Below are 27,839 nucleotides of genomic sequence, written 5' to 3'. Positions count from 1 at the left end.
ACCACATTTTCAGCAAAGAACATTTTGGAAACCTTTGCTTGTGCATAAATATCATTTTCCCCATCACACTCATCTTTGGATTTTTTGTAGATTTGACCAAAGAAAAGTGCCTAAAGACCTAAATTAAAACTGCTTGTTTGTCAAGTTGTCTGTTATGTGCAGGCACAACATTGGTTCATCCCATGAGTTTGCTGCCTTTTTTGTAACTGGATGAGTCACAGGTCAGCGTTAAGTGATTTAAACAAAACATTCCTCTGAAAGTGGTTACTGGATTCAAAATGAGCAAAGAAAGCAGCCATTATTTTTGTCTGTTGAAATGGCTTCCATCAACTATTGCTCAAGAACACTTTAAAAGAAAAAAAAATTAGAACAGAGTCCAGCTTTAGCTCTTTGGAGCAAAATATTAATAAATCAGGGATATCTCAAGACTTTGCACAGTACCGCACATAAAGTTGACACATTTGCTACATTTGGATTCAGTTTTGAATTTATAGTCCTGCAAGAGCTGAGAGATATGATATCAGTAATGTCAAAATGCCCATATAATATGACTATGAACTCTCCAATTTTAAAAGAGAAAAATATTTAACAATATATCCTCTAGAGGGCACCAAATGCCATTAAATGGATGACCTTGTTCCCCTTAAAGAACAGAGACAAAATCAAAGCCAAGTAAATTTGCTGACTTCATGGCCCATTTAATAGTGAAGACAACTTGCAGAAAAGAAACATGGCACTGCCTGATCGCAGTACATATATAGACAAGCAACACAGAATAATCTAAAGTGAACACAGGCTTATTACTGCCTAGAGTTAATCATTGATCGAGTTCATGTTGTGCACATCCACACCGTAAATGGCATCGTCTAAACACTTATCTACGTCCGAGCTGTTTCTTAAATGCCTTCAAGGACTTCGCCATCATTGGAGCCACTCCTGTGAGAACAAAGAAAAGTATAAATCATCAGGTAAAATGATGTCAGGATTACTATGCATATAGCACATGTATTCATTTAACCTCCAGCCTGATCAGTGAAAAATATGCATAAAAGAAACTGAAGCAATCCATCCATGAAAGCCATAAACTACCAGCTCACTTGTTTTTTTGCGAGCGTCCTGTGTTCCGCTTCCCCCTGAACTGGTGCTGCTGGGCCTGCTGGGCTCATAACTCTGCTTCGATCGATTTTCCTGAACCTTGACACTGAACAGAGGAAATAAACTGAACTATTTAAAAGGGTAAAAAAAAAACAATGCAGATGAAACTACAAAATTAGTGTCCATCTACCTCCAAAGATCGGTGTTACACACTGCTGGTGAGCACAACATCCCATGTTGCAACAACTGTCAACAAAGCACCCAAGGCTCTCTACAACTAGAATAAAACCAGTTTATCCAGCACACTGCTCTAATTCCTGTGTTTAGCTAAGCTCACCCAAAAAGCATTTTGCCCACCGTTATCACATGAATCTCTGATGGGTTATGACCCTGCTAAGCTGCTGTTGTTTAGTGATCACGTTGTGGTTAAGGGCTATTATGTGGAAAAGGAACAGAGCGAGCCAGGTGTCCACACTTTGCCAAAGATAAACAGATGCATATAAATCCCCCAGAAAAGCTCTTATATGGGCTTTTTGTTAGTGTACTTAATATTGAGACCACTAATATAAATGTCATGAATATATAAACATTAGAAAAATATGCTATAATGTGATTTAAAGAAAACCTGGTCAGAAAATGTATCATCTGTATGTAGGAGGCTGAAACCCACCTGCTCCTGGGCTGATGAGGCTGCTGAACAGCAGTTCCATGAATTTCCTGCTGAATTCGCACATCTCTCGGTGGCTTGGCAACCGTGTGAATAAATGCCATCTTCACCTGTCGACCTAAGAGAGGCAAAAAAAAAAAAAAGGAAAAAAAAGTCTAATGAAAGCCAGTATACAAAACAAACATCACTAGAGACTACTTTTCTTCTACTTTTTACAAATTTCAGAGTTTATATCAATCAATAAAAGGTCTTGCATCGACCATATGGCTGTGTTATTTCTGAATTATCTCTAGTAGAAATGACCCGGGTTGCATTCAGTGTAGAGCGGTCACCTCTGGGTTTCTGAGATTGTGCTGAGACAATAGTTTTTGTCAGTCTTTTCAGTTTCCTTTCTCTCTCTTCAGATAGCCTGATGTACATCTCTTTCCATGATTCATACTCTTGAAGTTTGGAGTCTTTGAAGTCTCTCTGACAATGTTTGCCCCATAAATGGTCTGTCACGCCAACATAGATCTGCAAAATCAATGAATGGGGAAAAAAAAAAATTCTTTTTAAAAAACAAAAACAAAACAAAAATAAAAACCACTAAGAAATTTGTAGTGCAGTAAGGGTACCATGACAGATGTTTACACAAATATTACATCGGAATAATTAATAGATGATGGGCATTAATTTTGTGCATAACTTCACATAAATACCTTGACCTTATTAAATTATAATATACCACAGTATATTTCTAATTAGGCAGCTCATTCTCACTCAACAATACTTTAAAGATATGAAGCATTTTGGGGTCAATTTGAAAGAACGGCAGATGTGAAATGTAAAAAGGTCAAAGGTCAAATGCAACCAGTACTTTCTATGTCTTGACAAAACACACTACATTTGTCACAATCACTGTCTGAGTCTTTTTGTCCATTTTTTTTGTCCAGGCCTTGAAGATCTTGTGGCCAAACCAAATTTTAATGGATTGTTAACATGACCCCAAGTCTACACCCCTACAAAGTTTTATTAGAATTCACTCAGAATATTTCAAGCTATTGTGTTTACAGTATTACACAAACACGCTATGAAAAATCTAACCTCCTTGGAGGAGACAACATCCTCTACATACTTGGTAACCAAACAAAACAAAAGAAATAAATAAAGCATAATGAGGTCAGAAGGTTAGGTTATTCAAATAAACATTGTTCTGCATGACATACGCAGTCTAAAAGTTTGAATGTGGCTCGATCATCGATGCCAAGTGTGGGAGCCCTCTCACAAAGATGCACTTTCCATTGGCACGCAAAAAGCACGCAAGTTTAGACTTCTCTGTTGACTGAAGGTGTACACCTTATTAGCCAAAGCCCAGAGAAGGCACATAGGCAGTATCAAAAACATGTTGAATCTTGCCTATATGAAAAAGATCATCTGTTGTACTAATAGCCAAGGAGGACGACTGAAAAAACTTTGACTAGAGGATCAAAAGAAAACTGATTTGGAAGAATTTGTGTAACTGTCCTTTCAGCATAAAATATAAACAGATTCCCTAATTTCCCATTCCCAGCTCATGGGTATTCTGCTTTTCTCCAATTTTACATTATTGTAGGGTCCGTTTCTCTAAACAAACATAAGATGTAAAAATGTGAACTTTAAGAAATTGTGCACTTCTCACCTTTTGATACCAGATAGACTGAAAAGTATTTAATAAATTAATAATCAACCAGAAAGTATAATAAAAATCAAAGTTCCTCACAGCCCTGCCTTAAGTAGTGCATGACCATTGAAGTGCAGTTAAAAATGCTCACCTTTTAAATCCAGATTTATATTTGTGTACTTATCATTAGATCATTATCATAAAAAATGATGTCCACAAATATTCAGGTTATTTGGTAGATCACCTGACTCCTACTGGGTAAATATTTGCTTTTTTTGGGAAAGGGGCATGAAGCTCTTAATACTGATTTCTTAATCCATATCACAAACAGTAATGATTAGGTGGTTAAGGAAAAGCAGATAAACAAGGCTTTCAACCCAGATTTACAGGTACAAACTGGGGGGAGTAAACCCACTGCTGGTCAGGTAGACCTATTAAAGTGGCCACGAGGTTTTGTTCTGCACTAAACATGTTTGCGTGTCACTTTCTTACTGGGTTACATTCTTCGATGCGTAGCAGCTGCTCTGGGGTACACTTCTCCAACACAGGCTCGAGGATTTCAAACGGGACCCCGCCAGTTTCATAAAGCACTAAGAAGAGATGCCTGCACCTAATTATTAAATCAGACATAAACCAACAGAGCCTAGGAAAAAATGTCTTCCTGGGCTTCACTCACAGTTAATGTTGTTCTGGAGTGTGCGGATACACTGCTGGTACAAGCTCAGCATGGCTGGGAGAAAAACAGTCTTGGCACCAGAGTACACCTGCATCTTCCTGTTAAGACGCTGGCCAGTGAAGACTGCCGACTCCTCAGAGACGTCACAGAAATCAGGCTCCACAGGCTCCTTCTCCACTTTAAAACGAAAGCAGAGGTGTCAAGAGCCAAATGATAAAGCTGAAAATACACCTGCATTTACTGAACGTGTACCTTTCCTTTCATAGTAGTCAAAGCTGGAGGGCTTTTCACATTCAGGTAAAACAGCAGGTAAAGGAATGTTCATCAGGTGCATTACAGGCTCCAGAAACTTCTATAAATAATGAGGGATTGTTAATCAGCATCAGCAAGTTGGCCTTTTCTCTGTAAGCAAAGATCCTTGACAAATATACCTGTGTTGGGGCCAACTCCATATTTTTAATTACAGGATCTTTTATTTGTTGCTCACTGGGAACCATCTTGGGTTTTTTGGGCGGCTTCCTCATTCCAGATCGCTCCTTTCTCTTGTAAACAGTCACATCATAGTTCAAGTAGGACTCAAAAGACATAGAGGGCTCCTCTGGATCACTGTTAGTCTCATTCGTTTTCGCCTTCTTGTGTTTTGAATGTTCCCTTTCAGACTCCAGCGAAATTGCATGCTTTGTTTTTCTCTTTTGGGCGTCTGAGCTTCTCAACATTCCTGACATTCTGTCATCCTCCTTGCCTCCCCTCGACTCTTTCGAAAGCTTTGATTTTGTGTTCAACTCCCTGTCTGACCCGAATCTCCCACTCTCAGAGGCACTTTTACATTTCTCTCTGGAATCAGATCTGGATTTTTGTTGGCTTTCCTTCAAGTTTTTGTTTCCGAGCAGACTATCGCAGTCTCCAGGTTTTCGGTCGCTCCGATCCTTTTTCTTCTTCTTCTTCTTGTCCATTTTGTCCTTCTGTGTTAACACATTGTGCCGGGAGACATAGTGGTTTTCTTGACTTTTCTCACAGTCTGTTTTTCTTTTCCGTCCCTCACATTGTCCTTTCTGTGAATCCATTTTCCTTTTCCCTGTTTTAAAGTTGGCGTCATCTGAAGAATCACTATTCTTACTGTGATGAGATGTCAGATGATTACTGTTTGCATCTTCCATTTCCAAATTTCCATTATTTGGACTGCTTTGATCATCTAGTTTGTCTTTCATGGAAAGGCTCTCAGAGAAAGTCCCATCTACTCCACGGCTGCGAAGAAAGAAAATTCAAGATTAAGCCGCTAAACACAAAATTAAGAAGCAGTATTTTATTGTTAAATGCACTTTACCTTGTGGATTCTTTGGAGAGCAGCTTTTTCCAACCTTTTACTAGAGACTTTGCTAATTCTCCAGCCTGTTCATGTCTGCGTAAGGAGTTAACAGTTTTGCCAATTCCAGTCTCCTAATTGATGATCAGACCATTATCAGGGGAATAAAAATGAAAAACAACCACAATGTACATCAACAAAAAAAAAAAAAAAAAAAAAAACTGAAAAAGAGACTCACGGCAAGAACATCTAAAGTGATATCCAGATCCTTGAGTTTCTGCAAGATTTTTAGAACCTGGAAAGAGTGACAAGCATATTAGCTCCACTGCCTGCAGCTATGCTATGGTGCATTTCATAAAGTTCAAGCATTTTGGTCAACATAAAGGTGATTCGATTGATTGTTTTTGGTTAAAAGGTACCTAGAATGGGATCTCTGTCGAAGAAAAACTGACTTGCCAAATATGGCAGTCCTGGTTTTGGATTGCCACAGTAGCTGACTATGCATTTTAGAGCAGAACCTATGTATGGGGACCTTGCACACCCACTTAGACTGCTCCTTTTACCCTGAACTATAAATGGATATAGCCGTGGCTGGCTGATAGGAGGTGGTAGTAGTAGTAGTAGCAGCAGCAGCTTATGTCTTTAAAGCTAAATTGGTCATTTACAGATTTTGTGTGTAAATTCCTCAACTGAAAATTGATCCACGGGATACAAAGACGATATGTGTAGGCTTATACGGCACAGGCGGTTAAAGTTGCCTGCAGTGCACTGATGATGGACAGCAGCCATAAGCTGAACAACTGCAGGAGCTGCCATTTTTAGCAGCAGCCAAGTGCCTCCAGTTTAAATAGCCTGACCCTCCACCCCACACACACACACACACACACACGCACACACACACACACTCCAAATCAAAGGATTTTCAGTGCTGTGTGAAAGCGGCAGGGAAACACTGCTAGCTCAACTTCTGTTCACACATATACATATAATAATACAAAATATATAGATACAAAAACAAAAATCTAATTGAGCTTCATAATTTTCATTAAGGGAACATTTTTAAATAGCGCCCGATGTGGCAGCAGGTGTTGTGAGCCAATGATTAGACAAAGCCATGACTAAAGCAGGTGGGATTTGTTCAGCCGGTAATGAAACAGCGGTGAAATAATTCTTCAAAACTTTCCGGTTTTTTTGGAATTATAAAAACGTTTTAAACAGTTTAAATCAAACGATAACTACCGTAGCAGGCTCTGCTTTGTCTGAGAGCTGAAGTTTGAGCCTCATGATTTTCTTCACCACATCAGAGCTGCTGGCCATCACGGTGACTCACGTGAAGCCGTCTACACACAGCGGGCAGCGCGCGCTCGTTGATGACACTATTATAGTAATGGGCGGAACCAGTGACAAATGATATAATGGTATGTGAGGTGTGGCTTTTAAAATGATGCCACTAATGCTGGATCATCTTAAGCCTATTGTTTAAAGAGCTGCTTCTTAAAGCATTTACTGGGGAGGGTCCTATAATTACAACAATTTATAATAAACACGTGTATATGAACCGGTAACATATAGTGCTTCTTGAGAATGTTATTGCTATGGGACTTTTTACTGTGTGGGTCTGACAATCTGAGGTGCCCACGGGCTATCGTGGAGATTTGGTACTGGCTGAATTAAATTAAAATTGAGTTAACTCAATTTTGGGTATTTGCAGGCGTCTATCTGGAGGCTGTTGGCCTTTTGAACACATGTGTAAGGCCAATAAAATGGATATATCACCCTTTAAATCAGCAAACAGCAATAAGCCATGCTAGTGTGATTATAAAAAAAAAGTGAAGGTTTCGTATCTATAAGCAGGTTATTTTTGAAAAAAAAAATAATTTATTTGATTCAATACAATTCAATTCAAGTCAGTTTTATTCATATAATGCCAAATCACAACAATCCCCTCAAGTCACTTTATACTGTAAGGTTAAGACCTGACAATAGAGAGAAAGTCTCCACAATTATATGCTGGTGTTTTAATGAGTATTTAATAATAATAATAATAATAATAATAATAATAATAATAATAAAATATGTCACCTTTATGCTTTCTCAAGCTGCAGAATTCAACTTTATTCAACATCTCCTCAGACTTCTGCTGTCTCTGTCTCTAGCTGCAGCCTTTTAGCATGCAGATCATTAAATGTGCTGCACTGGGACACTAATTGCTGTAAATATTACAACATCATTTAAATGTAAGCTGGCTGTATTTTAGGAATATATGAATATTCTGTAAAAAAAAAATATTACAATAAAAAAAAAGCTGTAAAACAAATAACAAGTATGGTCACTGTGAATTTTGCAATTACATTTTTAACGTTGCTTAAATGTTGCACGTGCCTCTCTATAATTAAACCTTTATTTGGCAGCGACATCGTGTCTGCAAATGAATATTTACTTTTAATAGTTTTATTGTAAAAGTGTACAAAGTTGTTTGCACTAATCACGTGACACATGGAATCCCACCGAGGATACACAGCCACCCGGCAGTATGTTGTCATCAGATGATTACAGGCTATTGTGGGACACTTTCACGTTGAGGGTCTTCTGCCACTTGTATTGCACAATACTTGATTGGAACCCACTCCCCTGGAGGAGGAGTTTACTGCATATCCCTTTCCACGGGGGTGACGGCTGGTCTCTCTCCTGCTCCAGTAACTGGAGGTGCAAGCTCCCTCTTCACCGGCCTCAACTTCATTTTTTAGGTAAGTTTCTAAAGCTTGATTGTTTGGCATTATAACAAAGCAGGAGGCAGTCAGAGGAAGCTCGTGCATCAGCATTTGTAAGCTTTTACAGAACAGAAAATCTGCTTTCTCACTCCAAATATTGTGCTTCAAAATATCAAAAATGTCTGATGAGTAGAACTTGTAATTTCATTTTTCAAACATAGGCATGGGAAAAAGAACTATCTGTGTCTGCTAGGCCTGTGGTAAATAATGCCAGCAATGACGTTTCTGATAGTGTTTTGTCTTGTATACTGTCGTCATTGAAGACTTTAGGATAAACTTGAAACAATTTATGAAAGAAAAGTGTCAAAAAAGAAAAGAACAAGCAAACAGTCAGAGGACATGAGGCCTGCTGTTCATGTCTCAAAGTCTATAAAAGGAACGTCATGGGTGAGCCGTCCAGTGTTGCTATTCCTGGACATGCTGCTGATAAATTGTGACAGATGCAAAGAGGGAGCATGCTGATGCACTTAAACACTCCTGGCTCACCTGGTAGCACACGTTTTCAAATCTGCCAAAAGAAATCTGAACAGTTCCAAAACAAAACCAACATTAAAAGTGGGGACATCTTACATATTTGACAAGAAAATGATTAATATAAATTAGAAATATAATAACATAATATAAAATATAAATACAAAACAGATAGCAATTATTCATTCATTGATGATACTATGAGGACAACACATCACATTTTAAAACTGTAAAAACTTTATTGTTCATTGAAAAATATAAGCTCATTTTCAGTGTTCACACAGGGTATGGTGAGCTCAGTACACCATACCCTGGTGTACTGAGCTCATACCCCACGCTGTGACAGTAAGCTAGATTTTCCCTTTTCTTCTTTAGCCCTGGGGACCGGGCACCAATGAGTTCCAAACAGAATATCAAATCTTTAACAATCAGTTTTTCTGCTTTGCCTCAGTTCATTTTAGCCTCCGTCCTGTCCCTTTTGTGTAGGTATTTCTCTGAGGGTTATCAGAATCTTCCTTAAAGTCTTTGAATGTCTATAACTATTTGTCCTTATGGTCTTTCACAAAGAGCTGAACCCTTTTTTCAATTGCTCTCTCGGGTGCTTTTTTCACCCAGTTATTTTACCTATTAACTTGGGTAGCTGTGTCTTTTGCTGCCCCTGTCCCCACTGCTTAAAATGAGTTGCTTTCATCAATAAGATAACCCAGAACAATTCATTTCTGTCACAAGTTGCATTTGTCACACTTTATCTGCAACTGATGGTTTTATCTAGTTCACTCATAAAACACTTTTTTTATCCATTCAAGATGAAATAGACTAAAAAGCTAACATGTATGTGCTCATTTTTCAGAAGGTCCGGGCTGTGTTCTGCTGCTAAAACCATGGCACCCAAAAAGAACAAGGCAACCAAAAAGAGCAAGGGAGACATAAATGATATGGCCCTGATGGTTGAGAACAGCCCCATCAACAAGATTAACGGGCTGAACACTCTGCTTGAAGGCGGAAATGGCTTTAGCTGCATTTCGACTGAAGTCACTGATTCTGTGTATGCCCCGAACCTCCTTGAAGGTCTGAGCACCATGAGAAACGAAAGCTTCCTCTGTGATCTAACAGTTGCCACCAAATCAAAGTCATTTGATGTGCACAAGGTTGTCATGGCCTCTTGCAGTGAGTACATTAGAAACATCTTGAAGAAGGACTCGACCCTCCAGAAGATAGACCTGAACGACCTCTCACCGGTTGGCCTCGCTACTGCAATTACGTACGCATACTCAGGAAAGCTCACTCTGTCGCTCTACAGCATTGGCAGCACTATTGCTGCAGCCATGCTGCTGCAGATTGGCACCTTAGTGAAGATGTGCAGTGACTTCCTCATGCAGGAGCTCAGTGTGGAGAATTGCATGTACGTAGCCAATATAGCTGATGCCTACGACCTCAAAGAAACCAAGGAAGCGACTCAGAAGTTCATGAGAGAGAACTTCATTGAGTTTTCTGAGATGGAGCAGTTCCTGAAGCTAACCTATGAGCAGATCAGCGAATTTCTGTCAGATGATTCCCTGCAGCTACCTTCTGAAGTTACAGCCTTCCAGATTGCCATGAAATGGCTGGACTTTGATGAGAAGAGGTTAAAGTATGCGGCAGATCTGCTAACTCTCATCCGGTTTGGCACTATCACTCCCCAAGACCTGGTGAATCATGTCCAAGGTGTGCCAAGAATGATGCAGGACCCCGAGTGCCACCGCCTCCTCGTCGATGCTATGAATTACCATCTGCTTCCGTACCAACAGAACATCCTCCAGTCACGCAGAACAAAAGTACGTGGTGGTCTCAAGGTGATTCTCACAGTTGGCGGACGCCCTGCCTTGACAGAGAAATCTCTCAGCAAAGACGTTCTCTACAGAGATTCAGATAACGTGTGGAATAAGCTGACGGAGATGCCAGCAAAGAGCTTCAATCAGTGTGTTGCAGTCCTGGACGGATTCCTGTATGTTGCGGGGGGTGAGGACCAGAATGATGCAAGAAACCAGGCAAAACATGCCGTGAGCAACTTCTGCAGGTAAGAACTAAGATACGTAAGCCCACCATCTGTCATTTTAGTTGGTGTGTAGCATAAAATAATCCCTTTTGCATTCCTTAGGTATGACCCCCGGTTCAATGCTTGGATTCACTTGAGCAACATGATCCAGAGGCGCACCCACTTCAGCCTCAACACATTCAATGGCCTCTTGTTTGCCATCGGAGGGCGAAATGCTGATGGTGTGCAGGCCTCTGTGGAGTGCTACGTGCCTTCCTCCAACCAGTGGCAGATGAAAGCACCCATGGAGGTCCCCCGCTGCTGCCACGCCAGCTCCGTGATCGATGGAAAAATACTCGTATCTGGAGGTTACATTAATAACGCCTACTCCAGGTCTGTGTGCTCTTACGACCCCTCCACTGACACCTGGCAGGATAAGAGCAGTCTGAGCACGCCTCGAGGCTGGCACTGTGCCGCCACTGTGGGAGACCGCGCCTATGTAATCGGCGGAAGCCAGCTAGGAGGGCGCGGGGAGAGGGTGGACGTCCTTGCTGTCGAATCTTACAACCCTCATAGTGGGCAGTGGAGCTACTGCGCACCTCTTCACACGGGGGTGAGCACAGCAGGGATTTCCATTTTGAATAGCAAGATCTATCTCCTCGGTGGCTGGAACGAGGGCGAGAAGAAGTACAAGAAATGCATTCAGGTTTACAACCCTGACCTCAATGAATGGACTGAGGATGATGAGCTGCCAGAAGCCACAGTCGGAATTTCATGCTGTGTCGTCACCATACCGACACGGAAAACACGAGAGTCCAGAGCCAGTTCGGTTTCATCTGCACCTGTCAGTATATAAAGAATTAGATCATAAGATAATAACCTTGTACTTTACATGTCCGGAGGTTTCCAACTTGTCTGCTGCATAAGCTCCTGAAAATGGTCCTCAGCTTTCATGTTATATTTGGCATCAGTAAAGCCAGGTAGTGGTTATGAAAGAGATAAATTGATGTAGTAAATTATTAATTTATCTTCTTTATTTTTTCCTCTTTTTTTGACAAATCTAACTCTGGGGCCAATTCAGCCAGGATAATTTTGTTAGCCTTTTTTTCTACAGCAAATGGAGTGCTATTTAAACTCAAATATAAGATATAAAATTTCAAGATTCCTGTTAAAATTCACTTGCAGCATAACTATCTTTTTGGCCCAGTGCCATGGAAACAATGTATGGTCTGACAGTCTTGTTTATGGTGATTATAGCTACTGTGATTCTCAGATACTTGAAAAGAAGAAGAAGCTGGAGCTGGAATAAGTGTTGGCGTCACCTACCAGGAGTAGGCGCTCGTGACTGGTGATTAAACGCACTACGGAGCGAGACTGCAGATTCTCTGCTTGTGTGCCACATGCAGCATTCTGCAGCCTTGCTCTGTATGTTGTGTGATCACCATAAACACTATTGCAGCAAAGAAAACAGGTTGGGGTTAGGAACGTGTTGGAACAATGAGGGCTGAATGGGTTTAGATGTGATGGTGAGACACTGTTTATGTAAAAAGGACAAAAAAAAGGAACAAGTTAACTCGGGAATGATGTTCAGAGCCTGAGCTTTGCTGGAAATCGTTATTTATGGATTCCCTGACTGCTCATGTGTTTCCATTTTTTTCTTTGTTTTAATTAAAGAGAATAAGGATAAGCTAGTCTGAGCTGTGGTCATTTATTAAAAACCATATTTTATTGCTACTCTTGGGCACACTTCAGCAAATCAGCATGTGTTGTGTTTGCAAATTTATATGTGCATTTACAGCTTTCTGTGCTTTGTAACTGGGCTGAAAAGTCCAATGACCTTTCAACACAACTCATAAAGTTTGAATTTATGAGTCAGAAACCGGTGGGCACCATCTGCAAGCATTACAGCAAAACTTGGCTAACTTGTGCATTAAAAGTGGCATTAATACAATAGCACAAAGAGCTCACATGGAAGCAAAAGCAGAACGTGTTTGAACAGAGCATAACTTGATAAGATAAGAGATCATAACTCACAGTCAAAAGCTGATCAAGAGAACTGATTTCATAACTTGGATATTTCACTGTTAAGTCTGTAAAGTCACACTGGCCTTTATGACAAGCCCTTGAGGCACGTTAGGGATATGACATGCTCATCTACGTTGCCTGTAGCAGAATGTTTGATTTCCAAACTAGCTGTGAGTTTGCTCATATATCTGAGCTGTTGACTCCATATGTCCCCTCGAGGTCACTGAGGCCTGCTAGTCCCAAAAAACTCAAATGAAAAACAGCTGCAATTGAGCTTTTACAGCTATAGCCCCCAAACTTTGGAACAATCTCCCTGCCCGATTTAGAATCGGTCCCCTCGTTGGCTGTTTTTAAACTACGTCTTAAAGCTCATTTTTACTCTTTGGCTTTTACTGAGAATGAGAGTGGTGTTTTCTTATCTTGTACTTATTAATGTTTTTATTGTTTTATTGTGTTGTTTTGGTGCTTTGTACACCACTTTGTCAAAGTCTGTTGTTTTTAAAAAAGAAATGCTTCATAAATAACATTGAATTGGATTGTTTGACGGTACAAACCTTAAATTGAATGATTATCAGCGGGATTTAGTAGTGCATGGTTTTCACAGCGTCGTTGGTAAACTGGCTGGAGTAGCAAAGCGGCATTCCTGTCTTCTAAAATATGCAAGAGATATGCACCTTTTGTTTCTGGTCTTAATTCACTCTTTATAGGTCCCATGATGTTTGCAATGTCTTTGACACATCACTTTGAATCTCTGCACATACACGGAAAACAATATACAGTGAAAGTCTCCCTGACCATTGATCGCATGAGTCATTCTCCAGCAGAGTTTAGTGTAACTGAAGTGGTTTAGTGGTTTTTGGAAACTTATCTATAATATGTTTGTCCTTATCTTTGATGTCCTAAAACGTCTGCCTGAAGACAACAGCAATTCAAACAGAAAGTCTGAATGGTTGTTTTTAACATTGCCTTGTGCTCTTGGGGGGGGCAGTGGGAGCTCTCCACCCTCTCCTAACCTCTCTAAACCCCATACAGTGGCAGCACATGCTTTGGCTTAATAATCTAATCTTTATAATCTAGCTGCAGTACTTCACAATCCTCTAGCCCTTGCCACACCTTTTTGCTTTCTAGACACTCAAAAACAGAAACAAGTAATTAATATAACAAATGAGACAAAATAATTATTATATAAGTATGTAACCATACACGTGGAGAATGTGTTAAACATTTTGTAAATTACATAAACATAAAGCTTATTTAAGTGAGAGTGTGAAAAGGGATTTTTTATGTACCTACAAGCAAAGCTCACAGCTAGTTTGGAAGTCGGTGCTACAGGCAACCTACATGAGTGTATCATATGTTTAACACGGCCTATCATAAAGGCAAACGTGACTTTACAGCCTGAACAATGAAATTTGTGAGTTATGATCATGTTTTGACTGTGATTTATGATCTCTTATCTGATCATGTTCTGCTCCGTTTACACATTTTTTTGCTACCATATGAGACATTTGTGCTATTGCATTAACATCACTTGTAATGTACATGTTAGCCAGGTTTTGCTATGGTCTTCACTTACAGCTTCTGTCCGCCACTTTAGTAACTCATAAATCCTCAATTCAAAGCAAAATATTCATTTATAGTAAAATAAAAAATGTAAAAAATAAAATTGCATCCCACATGTATTTATTGTTGTAAACCGAGTCTCACAAATGTATTTTACTATATATTTGTGAATAAAACTTAAGAAACTCTTAATATTTGGACAAAAACATTACATCGACAGTGACATTGCTTGTAGTGATTGCCTCTAAGTGACTGTGCAGGTTTTATCGACACAGAGGGGTGTGACCCGAGCAGTCGATTGTGTTTGGTTAAACCACATCCTTAAATCCTTATTTGGCTATGAGTGTAATAATTCATAACCCTACAAGCTATTTTGTCAACTCATGCATATACAATAGGTCTATCCTCACTCTCTCAAAAGAGTGCTGTATCATTATTACATTTACTTTTGCAAATTGGCCTTACCTTAGTATGAACACTCTACCCTAAACATGACTGTTCATTTTAGTGCTGTGGAAACTAAGGGTAAATAAGTTACCCTGCAAAAACAAACAAACAGGACATGGCTGCTTTTGATTTTGTCTTCCGTAGTCTTCCTCATACTATTCTTTACTTTAAAAAACAAAAACAAAGAGGGAGCCAATGATCAGAAAACTCCAAACGAACATGAAACCAAAAAACTAAAGAAACGAAAAGCTTGCCTTATGTCAGATAAACAACTGTGTTTTTATTTTGTGTTCTGTGTATACAAGGAGGCACATTTACTCTGGCAAAATGATATTTTGCCTTTAATAGTCATTGTTCTTAATGTAATAACCCTCTTTTTTCATATATGTAAGAATAAACCAAATCTTCCATGTAAATGTATATGTTCATTATTTATTCGTCAAGATAGAAAGTCACGTAATACCAGTTTTGATAATTAAGCCTAAAGTGAATGTTTAATACTTTGCCATACAGCAGGTTAACCTGAGTTGGCGTGGATTCTGGTCTTACCAAAATAATCAGTTCATAATTATGGAAAAGACAATGGCAAACAGTAATCTGCGTTAGAAAAGGTCAATGTAAAGAGAATATGAACGATTTCCCTGTAGTCAATTGTTTTTAACAGTTGCTCGAGAGTAAACGCGATTAGATAATTAAATTTAAATTAAACAACAATAACAACAACAAAAACAGTAATTCAATAGCTTAACTTGATTTCCACAGGAAGGAAGGACTCACTCTCTTTGAAGTTCAGTGCCCCATTTTTCCATTATCATTTTACCATTTATAGACTCTGGCTAAATCTGTTCCTGGCTAGAAACAGGATGAAAGACGTTGCCTGTGGAGCCTCGCTGATGACCCTCGCTATAGAAAAAAATAGACCTTCTTAAATAAGTTCTTTGATTATTTTGGTGTTGCTCACTGTCGTGATATTTTTTTTCTTCTTCTTTGTGTAGCTTGTTTTTGTTTTAAAGGAAACTAAAATACAATCTTAAAATTAGAAATAAAAAAACAATTTTTAAATTATTAAACTATTTTAATATAGACGAATACGTTGTGTTATATCTAAGGCGTCTCGCTTTTCCAGCGCTCTTGAACGTGCCCTGGTGCTCGCTCTGATTGACGGCTCAGTGGGCGGAGACTCGAAGCGAAGACTGCTGAGTCATAGTGACGCAACTCCACGCTACGCTCCGCCTGAAGATGTCACGTGTGTTGAAGCAGGAGGGCGTTCATATGAACAACACTGAGCGACTGCGTGCGGCAGAGTGGTTCCGAAACACCGACTTCTCTACCGGCGCACGTCGCTGTCATTCCCCCCCATATAGCTGCGCTTTTACCGGCTTCAGTCCGTGGCTGTTTACCGAGCTGGTGTCATCAGGCACTGACTGAGTAACTCGTCCGTTTAGCAGCGGGTGCGGAGTTATTAACTCACGGTACCGAGCTAACCAGGCATTAGCAAGTGATGAGCAGGGGCCTGTTTCTTTTGGACGTCCAGCTGAGGTTACCGACAGGGCACGTTGTTGGTTAGAAGCACCAAGAGATCCCTCATTCAGCCCGCGGCTCTGCTGAAACCCCTCCATACTCTGCCGCTTGTTTTAACCGAGGCTTCATGCGAGCTCTCCGACCTGGACAGACGAGCTAGCTAGCTATCGCCCGGCGTGCCGTTTAAATAGAAACCAGGCAGCAAGAGCCCAACAGCGGTCACTTTATACCTGCAGTCAGCGTGTGCGATGGGTCTACTGTCACAGGGATCTCCACTGAATTGGGAAGAAACCCGAAAGTATGCTGACCACATTAGAAAACACGGTATCATCCAGTTTCTCAACATCTACAACAAACTGAAGGATCGTCAGAAAGATGTGCTAAAGTGGGGCGATGAGGTAAGGATTGTGGAATAATATTAATGCTGGTGTTGTCTGTTAATGCTTTTAGTCTATTAGTAATGCGACTGGGCATGATGCAACAGTGGTCCTGTGTTGATAGAGACTAATTAAGTGTGTGTGTGTGTGTGTGTGTGTGTGTGTGTGTGTGTGTGTGCACCTTGACCGACTGCAGCACATACACATGTAACTGCAACAAACCCTGCAGCTCTTTGATACTGTATACCAACGGTGGCAAACATAAGGCCCGGGTTCCAGAATTGGCCAGGCAAAGACTCCAATCCGACCCTCTGGCCATCTTTGGAAAATTTCAAAGGAAGTTTGAAAGTTATGGACTTTTAACTGTATTTTTACATATTTTACAGCTTGCCCTACTCTGCCTACACACAAATAATTAAGTAATAGATAAACAATTAAATGACAGAAAAGTTCGTGTTTGTCTGATCTAGAATTTGAATTTTCAGTTTTTCATGTGTCCACCATAAAATAAATAAAGCAGGACATTTTCTGTAAATTAAAAGAAAAAGTTTCCTGCTTTATAATTACGGGACAGTCTGGGCAGCAATTTTAGACATTTATTTCTCAGAATTTAAGCCCACTAAGTCACGCTGACAGATTTCTTTTATTAACTGAAGCAGCATTTCTTTATCGTGTAGAAAAACCGAGATGTGCTTGTTGAAATTGTGCTCCTTTGCACCAACCGCTCTGCCGGCTGTATATGGCCCCCGATGTAAAACTAGTTTGGCCTCCTTGCAATATGTGAAGCAATGCAATTCCCAGCATGTTTGAGTTTATTGACATGACAAGGCCGTAACCATGGAGCCAGTTTTGACTTTTAAGCCAGGTGTTGGGGGCGTTGAATAAGAGTTGAAGAGAGCCGTGAGCAAAAAACATGACAAAAAAAAGGAAGTCCAGCTTTGTCACTGGTGGTGGTCCAACACTCATTTATTTCCCTTACTGCTTACACTGCTGGCATGCCTGCTACCACATGAGGACACTCCTTGCTGTGTGGATGGTAACTTAATGGCTACTATGCAATGTATGTGGCTTTGTCTGTTGCTCGCTGTGGTTTTCTCTTACATTTTCATTCAAAACTTCACATCTCTTCATCCGTCACCAGCCACAAAAATCTGTACAGCTTGAACAAAGTATTTTGATTTCAAACCATGTGGAATGCTGTTGTTATAGATTAATCCCTCTTTCAGACAGGGGATTACAGGGTAGCAGAGTCAAAAGTCAAGGAAATGTAACTGATGAATTGGAATTGATGTGATGGCGTCTATAGCGCCGATGGAAAGTCTGGTGTTTATTTAAAAAAAAAAAAAAAAATCAGGCAAGTACTTTAAATACAGTATTTGTCTAATTCTGTCTTTGATTGTTTTGCTTTTAGGTTGAGTACATGTTGGTGGAGTTTGACGACAAGGATGAGAAGGTTCGCCTCGTCCTGAATGGTGGAGACATTTTAGCAACTCTGCAGGACCAGGGAGAAAACATAAACCCCAAGTAGGTACACTTTAACAGTGTGTGCGTGTGTGTTCAGTTGCATATGCTACTAAAATATGAAAGATGCTCATAATTTACTTGGCTAGTGTTGTTTTCTCCTTTGTGTCTCCTCCCAATATTAAACTGGGGATCTTTTACTTGTTAGGCGAATGTGTAAACCACTACACTATGGAGACGCTGTGTTGTTGCACTGAAATGTTAACACACAAAACTAGAATATGAATAACATTTGAATAAATGCCACACCTCAAATGTCAGGAGCTGTGACAAAAAGGCTGTCGGTTTGTTTTGAATAAATGTAAGCTGAGAGATTAATGGCTGATCTTGCTTTGCTTATGACACAGTGGGATAATAAGAAGAAGAGGAGGAGTGAGATGAGATGCTGTATAAAGGTTAAATCAGCATGCAGGCGGACACTTTCTTTTTGTATTTGTTTTGTTATCAGCCTCAGTGAAAGCTCCTGAGTTGGTGCATGGCGGCTTTTTTTTATAACTTAAATTGGAAGTGCAGCAGTTAAGAGAAAACACTTCTTTTTGATATGCATCAATGTGACTTAAAGTAACAGATGCTATAGCTGCTCAGTGGAGGTCTTATGCATTAGAAATTACAGCTCCCTATTCCTCCAGCTGTTGCAGAACATTTAGTTTAATGTGCAATGTTCAACAGAGTTCTGTGGCAGCTTATTCCCGCAAAAATAAAATGCTAAACATTTTTTACATGTTTTTTATTTACATGTATACACACACACTTAAACAAAACCACCTGAGAAGTGCAGTTGGGTTGAATGTCCCATTCTGAGTGTGCAGGCTGCTTTGTCCAGGAGTCAGACCCTCCTGTCTCATCCTGTTTCTCACATCATACAGGCTGCTGGATTTTCACTCTCAATCAGCTGTTTCCATTCTCTGTATTTGAATATTTGTTTGTTTTTGTTTTTCCTCAAATCACACAAGTTGGTGCCATTAACAGAAATCTTTTGAGTATTTATGCTGTGAAGCGCTCCTGAGATCAGTAGTTATTTTTTTACTAATATGATGTCAGATTAACTTTTTTTTTACTATACACTCTAAAAACTACAGTCTTAAACAGTCAAACATGGTTGTCTTGTTTTATCTCATCAGAAGTCCATACAGAACATGCACAGAGGCTCTCTGTTGATCACATTGTCTTTGCACAAGCAGTTAACTGGAAGAGACACATCTCCCCGACTCAGAGCTTTGAGTTATTCTGTTTGATTTTGGCACAGCCCCACAGGCTCCCTGCACATGGTACCAAAGCTTGAATCTTCCAGTCTTTCTGCTCAATAGTTCAATTAATATTGCAGCACAAGAAAAGGGTGCATAGCACACTTGTTAAAAACAAAAAAATGTACAGCACAGTGAGTCCCTTTGTTTCTGTGACGTGCCCTTTTTAGCGTTGTTTAGGTGGCTTTAAAAATATGTGACGCGGAAATTAATCGGTTACAAAAGTTTTGTTGATGACTGACTGACATCTCCAAGGTGATGCCAAGGTATTTCCCCCCTGAGGAGGTCCTCCTGGGAATACTGTTTGCATGTCTAATCTGTAGTGCCATCTCTGCAGTCGCTGTAAATGTGTTTGTACAGGCTCCTGAGTGTTATGTTTGCTTGCAGCCCATGACGTCGGTCTAAATCTGTGTAGCCAACTTCACCCAGGGGAAATACCAGTGACAGTGGGAATAGTAGAGCCGATGCATTCCTCATTACTGCCCCTCTGTCGCACACACCAAAGAGCAGGCTCAGAAGCACAAATGTGTCGCGTTCATTTGCCCCCGCCAGGATTACGCCCGACGTATGATAAAGGGAGAGCGGTCCGTTTATTTAATCAGAAAGGTCATCGTGATACTGAAACCAGGGGCCTTTTTTCCAGGCTGACCTCTAAGTGTTGTAGCTTAATAATACACTTTGTGTGTTTTTGCAGTCACCCCACACTGTGGAGACCAGAGTATGGTAGCTACATGATCGAGGGAACTCCAGGTCAGCCATATGGCGGGACAATGTCAGAGTTCAACACTGTCGAGGGCAACATGAGGAAGAGGCGGCGCGAGGCGTCGTCTGTCCTGAACCCCAAAGAAATGCTCTGCACCGTCACCGCATTTCCAAGGTGCTTCAGTTTATACTGATCAAAGGTTTTTACCCTCATAAAGGAAATCAATACAAATGTGAATCTATAAGCTGATATGGGATTGTTCTAATAAATGTCAGCTGCAGCTTTTTAATGTTGCGTTGTGTGATGGTTTTGTTCAGGTTAGGCTGCCCGGGTTTCACCAAACCAGAGTACCGACCAACTCCTGTTGAAACAGGAGTGTCCAAGTCGCTGTTTTTCCCCGATGAAGCCATCAACAGACACCCGAGATTCAGGTAGGCTTCATGGTTGTAATGTCAGTACAGTTTAGATGTGTTTAATTAGAAATTTTGGAGTTAGTTGAGCAAAATGGATCAGAAACTGATGGGCAGGAAATATCCGCATGGTTACGTGTGATTTTTATTACGTTTTAGATTGTGATGTCATACTTTTGCTTCTTGTGTTTTTATTGTGTAGCACTTTAAAAAAAATAAAATAATAATATAAATAAAAATAAATAAATAATAATAAAAATAATAATATAAATAAAAATAATAATAATCTGTGAAAAGTGCTGTATAAATAAATACATTTTACTTGCATTTTTTACGTTTTTTTTTTTTTTTTTCAGCACTCTAACCAGAAACATACGTCACAGAAGGGGAGAAAAAGTTGTAATAAATGTGCCAAGTAAGTCTGACTGAATTGAGGATATTTTTATATTATTGTTTTTTTGTGATAAGCAACAATTGCGACCTGTAGATGTGGTCAGAGTCGAACACATCTGTAATGTGGAATCTGTAAGCTACTGTAAATGGAGTTAAAGTTGTTTTTGTTTTTTTTATGTGATTCATTTGCCTTTAAGACATTGTGGAATAAATGCATGTGACCAAATTTCTTGTCACCCTTTAGTTTTCAAAGACAAGTGCACTCCATCTCCGTTTGTGGAAGAGTTTCCTGAGGATGATGGCGAAGCGGCGAGGGCGGCTCTGCCTGACCATATCTACATGGATGCCATGGGCTTCGGCATGGGCAACTGCTGTCTGCAGGTAGTAAATGAACTGACCGAGCAGCGTGCCACGTCTGGTTGTCTTTGTCAGCTTCACATTCCTAATAAGTGACTTATAAGTGTACTTCATCCCATTTTTACGATGCTTTTGCAGGTGACATTCCAGGCTTGCAGCATTGATGAGGCAAGGTATCTTTATGACCAACTAGCAACATTCTGCCCCATTGTGGTGAGTGGATAAACAAAACACTTGCTTCCTGTCATATATTATGTTTCCGTAACTGACCTCATTCTCAGCAGGACTGTTTCAACCTCTTATCAAGCTATTTATGCGCTTGATGCTGAAGCAGCTTTAGAACTTGCAGTTTTTGCTGTGCTATAGCAGATGTGATGTCTAAGAAGCCAAAAACAGACCACACTGACATAAACGGATGCTGTAAATAAACACTGTCTGTGGCTCTACAGTAGATGCACACTCCATGCAGGGGAATGCAAAAAGTAAAACCTGCAAACAAATTAAGTGTTATAAATACATATTTATGCAAAGTTTTTGTATTTTGTTGATGCAGTCCACGTCACCTCTTTGATATGCATTCATTTGATTTGTTAAAAACTCTGAAGCGCTGTTGGGTTCTTAACAGCTATTTAAGTAGGTTGCTCGTTTTTTGTTTGGTTGGGGTTTTTTTATCTTTTAACATATTTGCATCAATTTTATTTATTTGAACCCACATTTCCTTTAAACGCACTAAAGAGAGTTTTCACTCTTTACCAGATGGCACTGAGTGCAGCCTCACCCTTCTACAGAGGCCATGTGTCAGACATCGACTGTCGCTGGGGAGTTATTTCTGCTTCGGTGGACGACAGGACGCAGGAGGAGCGCGGGCTAAAGGTGAGCAGGTGGACCTGAAAACGGCCGGGAGTAGCCATGACTTTACAAATGTGTTTTATTCATTTGTAGAGGCAGACTTCTGGGGAGTTGTTGGATTTAAAAGGGGCTTTTTGTGTTCCTGTTTCTGACATTTAAAGTCATTAGTCCTTGAGATCCACGGAAGTAACCCGAGTGCAATGGTGAAACTAAGTTACTGGGGAGATTTCCCAACAAAGTGTGAATGTTTGTTTTTTCTTTTGAGTGCAGTTTGCTGACAGTGTTTTCAAGCAGTTTAATATGATATGAGACTGTGAAACCAACTACAAAGAGTGCGTGAGCTGCAGGTCAGCATAACCTTTTCATGCTTGATGATGCCAGATGATCTGAGCTCAGAAAACAGTTCAGGCCATCATTTTAGTTCAGTGTACTAATCAGATTTAAAAACCTCGAGTGAAAGTGAGTAGTTTTATTTACTAACTGTATTTCTAGTATGACTAGTCCAGCTGGTGTCAGTAGTGACAGTAGGCTCTCTACATCATGGCTTGACCCTTTTATTTCTAAAGTTTATGTCAGTCATGTGTTGCATCATGTGCTTTCATGCTTCCTGGAAACTAATCTCTCCAAATTCTGCAAGGGGTCGTTCCTCCTCTAATGAAGTGCAGTGTTGCATCTGTGTGTAGAGGCCAAGCTAAGATGTATTTCTGCTTTTGTGTAATGCTCAAGGTGCAAGGAACAAAACACTGGAAGTTGTATTATAACCACTGCAGTGACTGAGTATGCTCAGATTTCAGATTATACAGACTTTCTTACATGTGTTTAAAAATATTTTGTAATGATGGCTGTTGTAACTTAAATTATAAACATGTATAGTAAAATGGCCAGAGGACCACTGATGGTCTATGCAGTTTGAGTGTTGCGCTGCGTCCTATCAAGTGGCAGTAGTGGATTTAAAATAGGTTTTTGTCAAACACAAACTTTTGCCGTAAATTTCTTGTCATCGACTACTACTTTACTAACTGCTTTTTTTTTTTCTTTTTCTTGTGCTTATGCTTCTCATCTAACCTTGTAAAGAGCCAACTTTTTATTTTCTTTACTAAGTTACTTTTCATTATAGTTTGTTAAAGTGAAAGTGAAACGGTAACGAAATGTTTTTCTTTCCTTGCAGCCTTTAAAAAACAACAAATACAGGATCTTCAAGTCGAGGTATGACTCCATTGACAGCTACCTGTCCTGCTGTGGGGAAAAGTACAATGACATTGATTTGACAATAGACGAGGAGATCTACAAGCAGCTGCTGAGTGCAGGTACTGATTCTGAAAATACAAACGTTTTAGCCACAGGGGAAATTCTAAACGAGACGATCGTGCAGTAATGAAATGAATAATGCATTCTGTGTGAATAGGCATTGACAAGCTCCTGGCCCAGCACATAGCGCATCTTTTTATACGAGACCCACTCTCTGTCTTTGAGGAGAAAATACACTTGGATGACGAGAACGAGTCCGATCACTTTGAGGTTAGAATTTAAATGATTTCTTAGAAGAGGGCCACCTGCATGTAAAAATGCAGTATACACATGGCTGCAGTGTACACGAATATTCATTCAGACTTCTTGCAGAATCTCCAATCAACCAACTGGCAGACGATGAGGTTCAAACCTCCCCCTCCAAACTCTGATATCGGCTGGAGAGTCGAGTTCCGCCCCATGGAGGTACTGCCCACCTCTTTGACTGTTTTGTTGTAATCTGCTTTAAATTCAGTGATGTGGTGAGTTGTGCCTTATTTTTTTTTTTTGCCCTTTCTTTCCAGGTGCAGCTCACTGACTTTGAAAACGCTGCATATGTGGTGTTTGTGGTCCTGCTGACCCGTGTGATCCTGTCCTACAAACTGGACTTCCTAATCCCGCTGTCAAAGGTGATAACGACCCCACAGTTCTTTTTCTAAAAAAGAAAATTAACCGGTGAGTAGGGCTGTGAATTTTTGTACACAGTGGTCTGATACAGGAAGTGTCTTTTTTTAGGTCGATGAAAACATGAAGGTCGCGCAGAAGAGAAACGCTGTCCAGGAAGGCATGTTTTACTTCCGCAAGGACATCTTTAAAGGTGCTTAAAAAAAACAGAGTTTATCTTTGGATCGGCACTTGCTGTCAAGGCCTCAGACTGAAGCAGCTGATACATTTATTTTGCAGGCTGCAACCCGGTGCTCGATGGCACCGCGTCTGCTCAAAACGGCTTGGAGTCTGATTGTGCCAATGAGGAATACACACTGATGAGCATTGACACAATCATCAATGGAAAGGTGAGTTATTCTCCTGCACATGACGTCTGAGCTATGCTGGTAGTAATGACTCAATAGGAAAATGATGTTGAACGACCGTATCTGTCATTTTATTTCAGTTCACCTTTTTTAAGTCACGATCCCTTCTTTCTTTTTATTTTTAACTCACTGTTTTTTAAAATCCTGTTTTCAGTCTGTAATGACAGATTTATACTTGTAGTGCAAGTATAGGCCAGTCACGTTTGAGGCATTAGTTGCATGCAGGTTAACTGTTGCTGTGAAGAGCAAAAATGCATTAGACAACAACTGATTTTCATCAGACCGTGACTGAGCTGGGTGGTGTCCATTGTATCTCTAGACAAAAATGATGACCTGCAGAGAGAAGAGTACATTTTTGCTTCGATAACCACTGCTTCAACAAGAAACCCAGTAAATTAGCCATTTCCCTGAGAAGTTGACTCAGAAGATTAGAAAAGGGATTCCTAGATTTATGATGGCAAACTCCAACAGCAGTTATTGCAAGGCACTTATTTATCAGTTAAAGGGCATGCAATATAATAAATAGAAACCTAACGATCTTCATCCAGCAGCAGTTGGCAGTGGTGTGTTGGGAACCTTTTAACATAAAGAAATCTTTGGCAGAAGCAGATGTACACTCCCGTCCGCTCTCCTTTTCTCTTCTTTCCCCTCACCTTGGTCAGGTCATGGCAGATGTCTGTCCCTTCCATGACCTGGTCTTGCCAGAGGGGGTTTTTTTCCTGTTAAAAGGAGTTTTTCCTTCCCACTGTCGCCAAGTGCTAGAGGATTATTGGGGTTTTCTATCTGATAGATTCTTTACCTTACAGTATAAAGAGCACTGATTTGACTGTTACACAAATAAAAATGAATTGAACAGAGTTTAATTTTTTTGACTTTGAAACCCTGATGATTTTCTCAACTATAATATGTCATTATTCATGAACCAGCTTTTGGATGGAGCACTATACAAGTGATAAGACAATAAAGCGGCCCTCAGTTATCTTGGTATTGATTAAAATTAACATGCAGATGTAATTTTAATCTTTTATTTGTATAAAAAAGCTCCTTTAAAATTGGGTAACTGAGGTCTGCCGGTTTCAGTTCATCTACATGCATCTGCAAACAATGTTTGCTTCACAGGCAGAAATATTGTTCCTCTATCTCCATACATTGTTTGCAGATGCATGTAGATGAACTGAAACCGGCAGACCTGAGTTATCCAATTTTAAAGGAGCTTTGTTATACAAATAAGAGAGACATTTACAATATTAAAAGTTTTGACCACAAGAGTATCAGTTTTTAAATCTCTTGAAATAATCTGGAACGGTTTGTAGTTGCAGTAGTTTCAGTTTTCCTTTTCTATCCTGTTGAGGAAACTTCAGCATTTTGTGTTTTGGTTTTTTTTTTTTATGTTTCTCCTTAGAACAGCTTCACTGAGCCGCTGGCACATCTGTCAGTTCTTAGTGTGATATAACTACTGTTTTCTCCTCTTTTTTTTTTTTTTTTTTTTTTTTTGTAAATCATCAGGAGGGAGTATTTCAAGGGCTTATCCCAATCCTTAACTGCTACCTGGAAAACATGGAGGTGGATGTGGACACCAGGTGCACCATCTTGAATTATCTGAAGCTCATAAAGAAACGTGCCTCAGGTAAAGTGTTATTAAAAGGTTAATACTGAGTAGTCTCTTAAGCAAAAACATTTTTTTCTCCTTGTGACGCTCCCTGAACTACTTCTCCTGATGTTAAATAGGTGAACTGATGACCATGGCCAAGTGGATGAGGGAATTTGTCGCGAAGCACCCTGACTACAAGCAGGACAGCATCATAACCGACAAGATCAACTACGACCTGCTCAGAAAGTGCGACGGGATTGCTAAAGGAGAGGAGCAGTGCCCTGAGCTCATTGGCAACCCAGTTAACAGATCCCAGTGAACGAGAGAGGAGGGGAAAAAATATTGTAGATGATACAAACATGCATGTAAAGAAAGACCAAAAGTGGCTCGGAACAGAAGAGGTCCAATCATATGAGAATGCAAACCGGCATGTGTGTAATGTAAAGAAATGCACCTGCTTCAAATGTATGTGTATATATACTGTATGAGATTTTTATGATTACAATGTTATTTTAATAGATGAGCAATAAGACATGCAAAGGGTTGTGTAATAGAAATCAGATGTGTATTTATTTTTATCTGGAAATTAAGCCTGTGAGAATGTAAATGTAGCAAAGAGTTGTACAGTAGTCTGCTTTTAATCTCCTGTAAATACTGTACTTCAGCTCTTTAAAACATTAACACAACTTTTTCTTTTTGCCTTTTTAAAATACATTTATATGACATGTTTGCTTTGCTCTGCTGACCCAATGCGTTCTCATCCCGGGGAGGTCATAAATCAGATACCGTCGACTGCCAGTCGTAGTAACGCACAATGTATTGTTGGGTGGTGGTACTCAATGTGAGAGGACCGTGTGGCTTTAGAGATCTACAACATCTGGGGCAGGTTTGTCAGCCTGGAGATCATGGAGTTCACTTTCTTCCCCCCACTCAGATTACTTTGTTTTCGCTTGTTTCTGTTTTTTATTTTGTTTTTGTTTTACTGTCACTTGTTGGTTGGGGATGTGTTTGAGTGAGAACCAAAAAGTACTCTGTCGCATATAGGCACTAAAATGAAACTACTTGATCATATGCGGGCATTAAAAACAGTTTTTGTGTTGGGAGGACTTGGATCCCTTCGCAGTGGTAACCCTGCACTGTGGAGGCAAAGAAAAAAAAAAAGATGGACTGGATGTGACTGACCTGTCTCATGTGACACACCGCCAACTTTGACAAAAACCTCATTATCAGATTCCCCCCGTGGAATGAGAATGAACTGGCTGACGTTGTAGTGGGACCTTTAAATTTGGTGTTGCATTCAAGTGGTGAACAATTGTTTGCAATGTGATGCTGTTTTAAAATAAATCTGTGCAACAGTAAGCTCATGGGTTTATATTTAATGGAGTCCCATTTAATTTTGCTCAAATATGATGCAGAAGCCTTGATGCCTTGGAACCAACCTACACTTTGCAGTGAAGTATTAAGGGCTATAGAGTTGACCTTTTAAGGAAAAAATGCGTGTTTCAATATTTTTTCTGTTTTGGTCACCTGCTGTAGAAGTCCTGAACCTGTCCACCCACAAGATGGTGGTATTGAACCAGCGTTTCACACAGTGACAGATGAGAGCATTACCTCGGTTTGACCTCCAGGATAAGGATAACGATTGTGGCTGGTACAGGCCTACTTATCCTGCAAAAGAAATCAAAGCCCTGGGACCCAATGTTCTCTTTAAAATAAAATGCCCTGGTCTGAATTGATGCATGATTATAGGCTGTGCACAAATATCAGGTTCACACTGTGTACTCATAACAAGAGGACAATCGTGCTCTTCTGGCAGTAATCTACAGCTAATGTGCTGTTGGTGTGATGATGTGCTGCAATCAATGTGCCCCAAAAAAATGTGAG

At 40.0% G+C, this 27,839-nt stretch overlaps 3 protein-coding genes across 3 annotated transcripts; 2 read left to right on the top strand and 1 right to left on the bottom strand.

The window, feature by feature from the left end:
- Positions 1–737: 737 nt before the first annotated feature.
- On the bottom strand, positions 738–6,697 carry eloal (elongin A, like). Its single transcript, XM_063492222.1, has 11 exons — positions 6,620–6,697; positions 5,619–5,675; positions 5,402–5,514; positions 4,509–5,322; positions 4,330–4,429; positions 4,078–4,254; positions 3,894–3,991; positions 2,095–2,275; positions 1,766–1,880; positions 1,098–1,201; positions 738–936 (listed from the first exon to the last, which is right to left on the bottom strand). The coding sequence occupies exons 1-11, from the start codon at positions 6,695–6,697 to the stop codon at positions 875–877; spliced, it is 1,899 nt and encodes a 632-aa protein (XP_063348292.1). The 3' UTR covers positions 738–874.
- Positions 6,698–9,503: 2,806 nt separating this feature from the next.
- Positions 9,504–11,492, top strand: klhl31 (kelch-like family member 31). The gene is made up of 2 exons (XM_063490876.1): positions 9,504–10,678; positions 10,760–11,492. The coding sequence occupies exons 1-2, from the start codon at positions 9,504–9,506 to the stop codon at positions 11,490–11,492; spliced, it is 1,908 nt and encodes a 635-aa protein (XP_063346946.1).
- A 4,432-nt stretch (positions 11,493–15,924) lies between these two features.
- On the top strand, positions 15,925–27,314 carry gclc (glutamate-cysteine ligase, catalytic subunit). The gene is made up of 16 exons (XM_063490875.1): positions 15,925–16,590; positions 17,981–18,093; positions 20,029–20,211; positions 20,355–20,468; positions 20,804–20,862; positions 21,085–21,221; positions 21,336–21,410; positions 21,954–22,070; positions 23,215–23,353; positions 23,452–23,564; positions 23,667–23,759; positions 23,858–23,962; positions 24,069–24,150; positions 24,237–24,346; positions 25,871–25,991; positions 26,093–27,314. The coding sequence occupies exons 1-16, from the start codon at positions 16,441–16,443 to the stop codon at positions 26,272–26,274; spliced, it is 1,893 nt and encodes a 630-aa protein (XP_063346945.1). The 5' UTR covers positions 15,925–16,440; the 3' UTR covers positions 26,275–27,314.
- The last annotated feature ends 525 nt before the right edge of the window (positions 27,315–27,839 follow it).

The sequence above is a fragment of the Pelmatolapia mariae genome, linkage group LG13 (genome assembly GCF_036321145.2).
Source record: "Pelmatolapia mariae isolate MD_Pm_ZW linkage group LG13, Pm_UMD_F_2, whole genome shotgun sequence".
NCBI classification, from domain to species: domain Eukaryota; kingdom Metazoa; phylum Chordata; class Actinopteri; order Cichliformes; family Cichlidae; genus Pelmatolapia; species Pelmatolapia mariae.
Note: the sequence above shows the minus strand (reverse complement) of the source record. Positions and strands in the feature narration are given on the sequence as shown.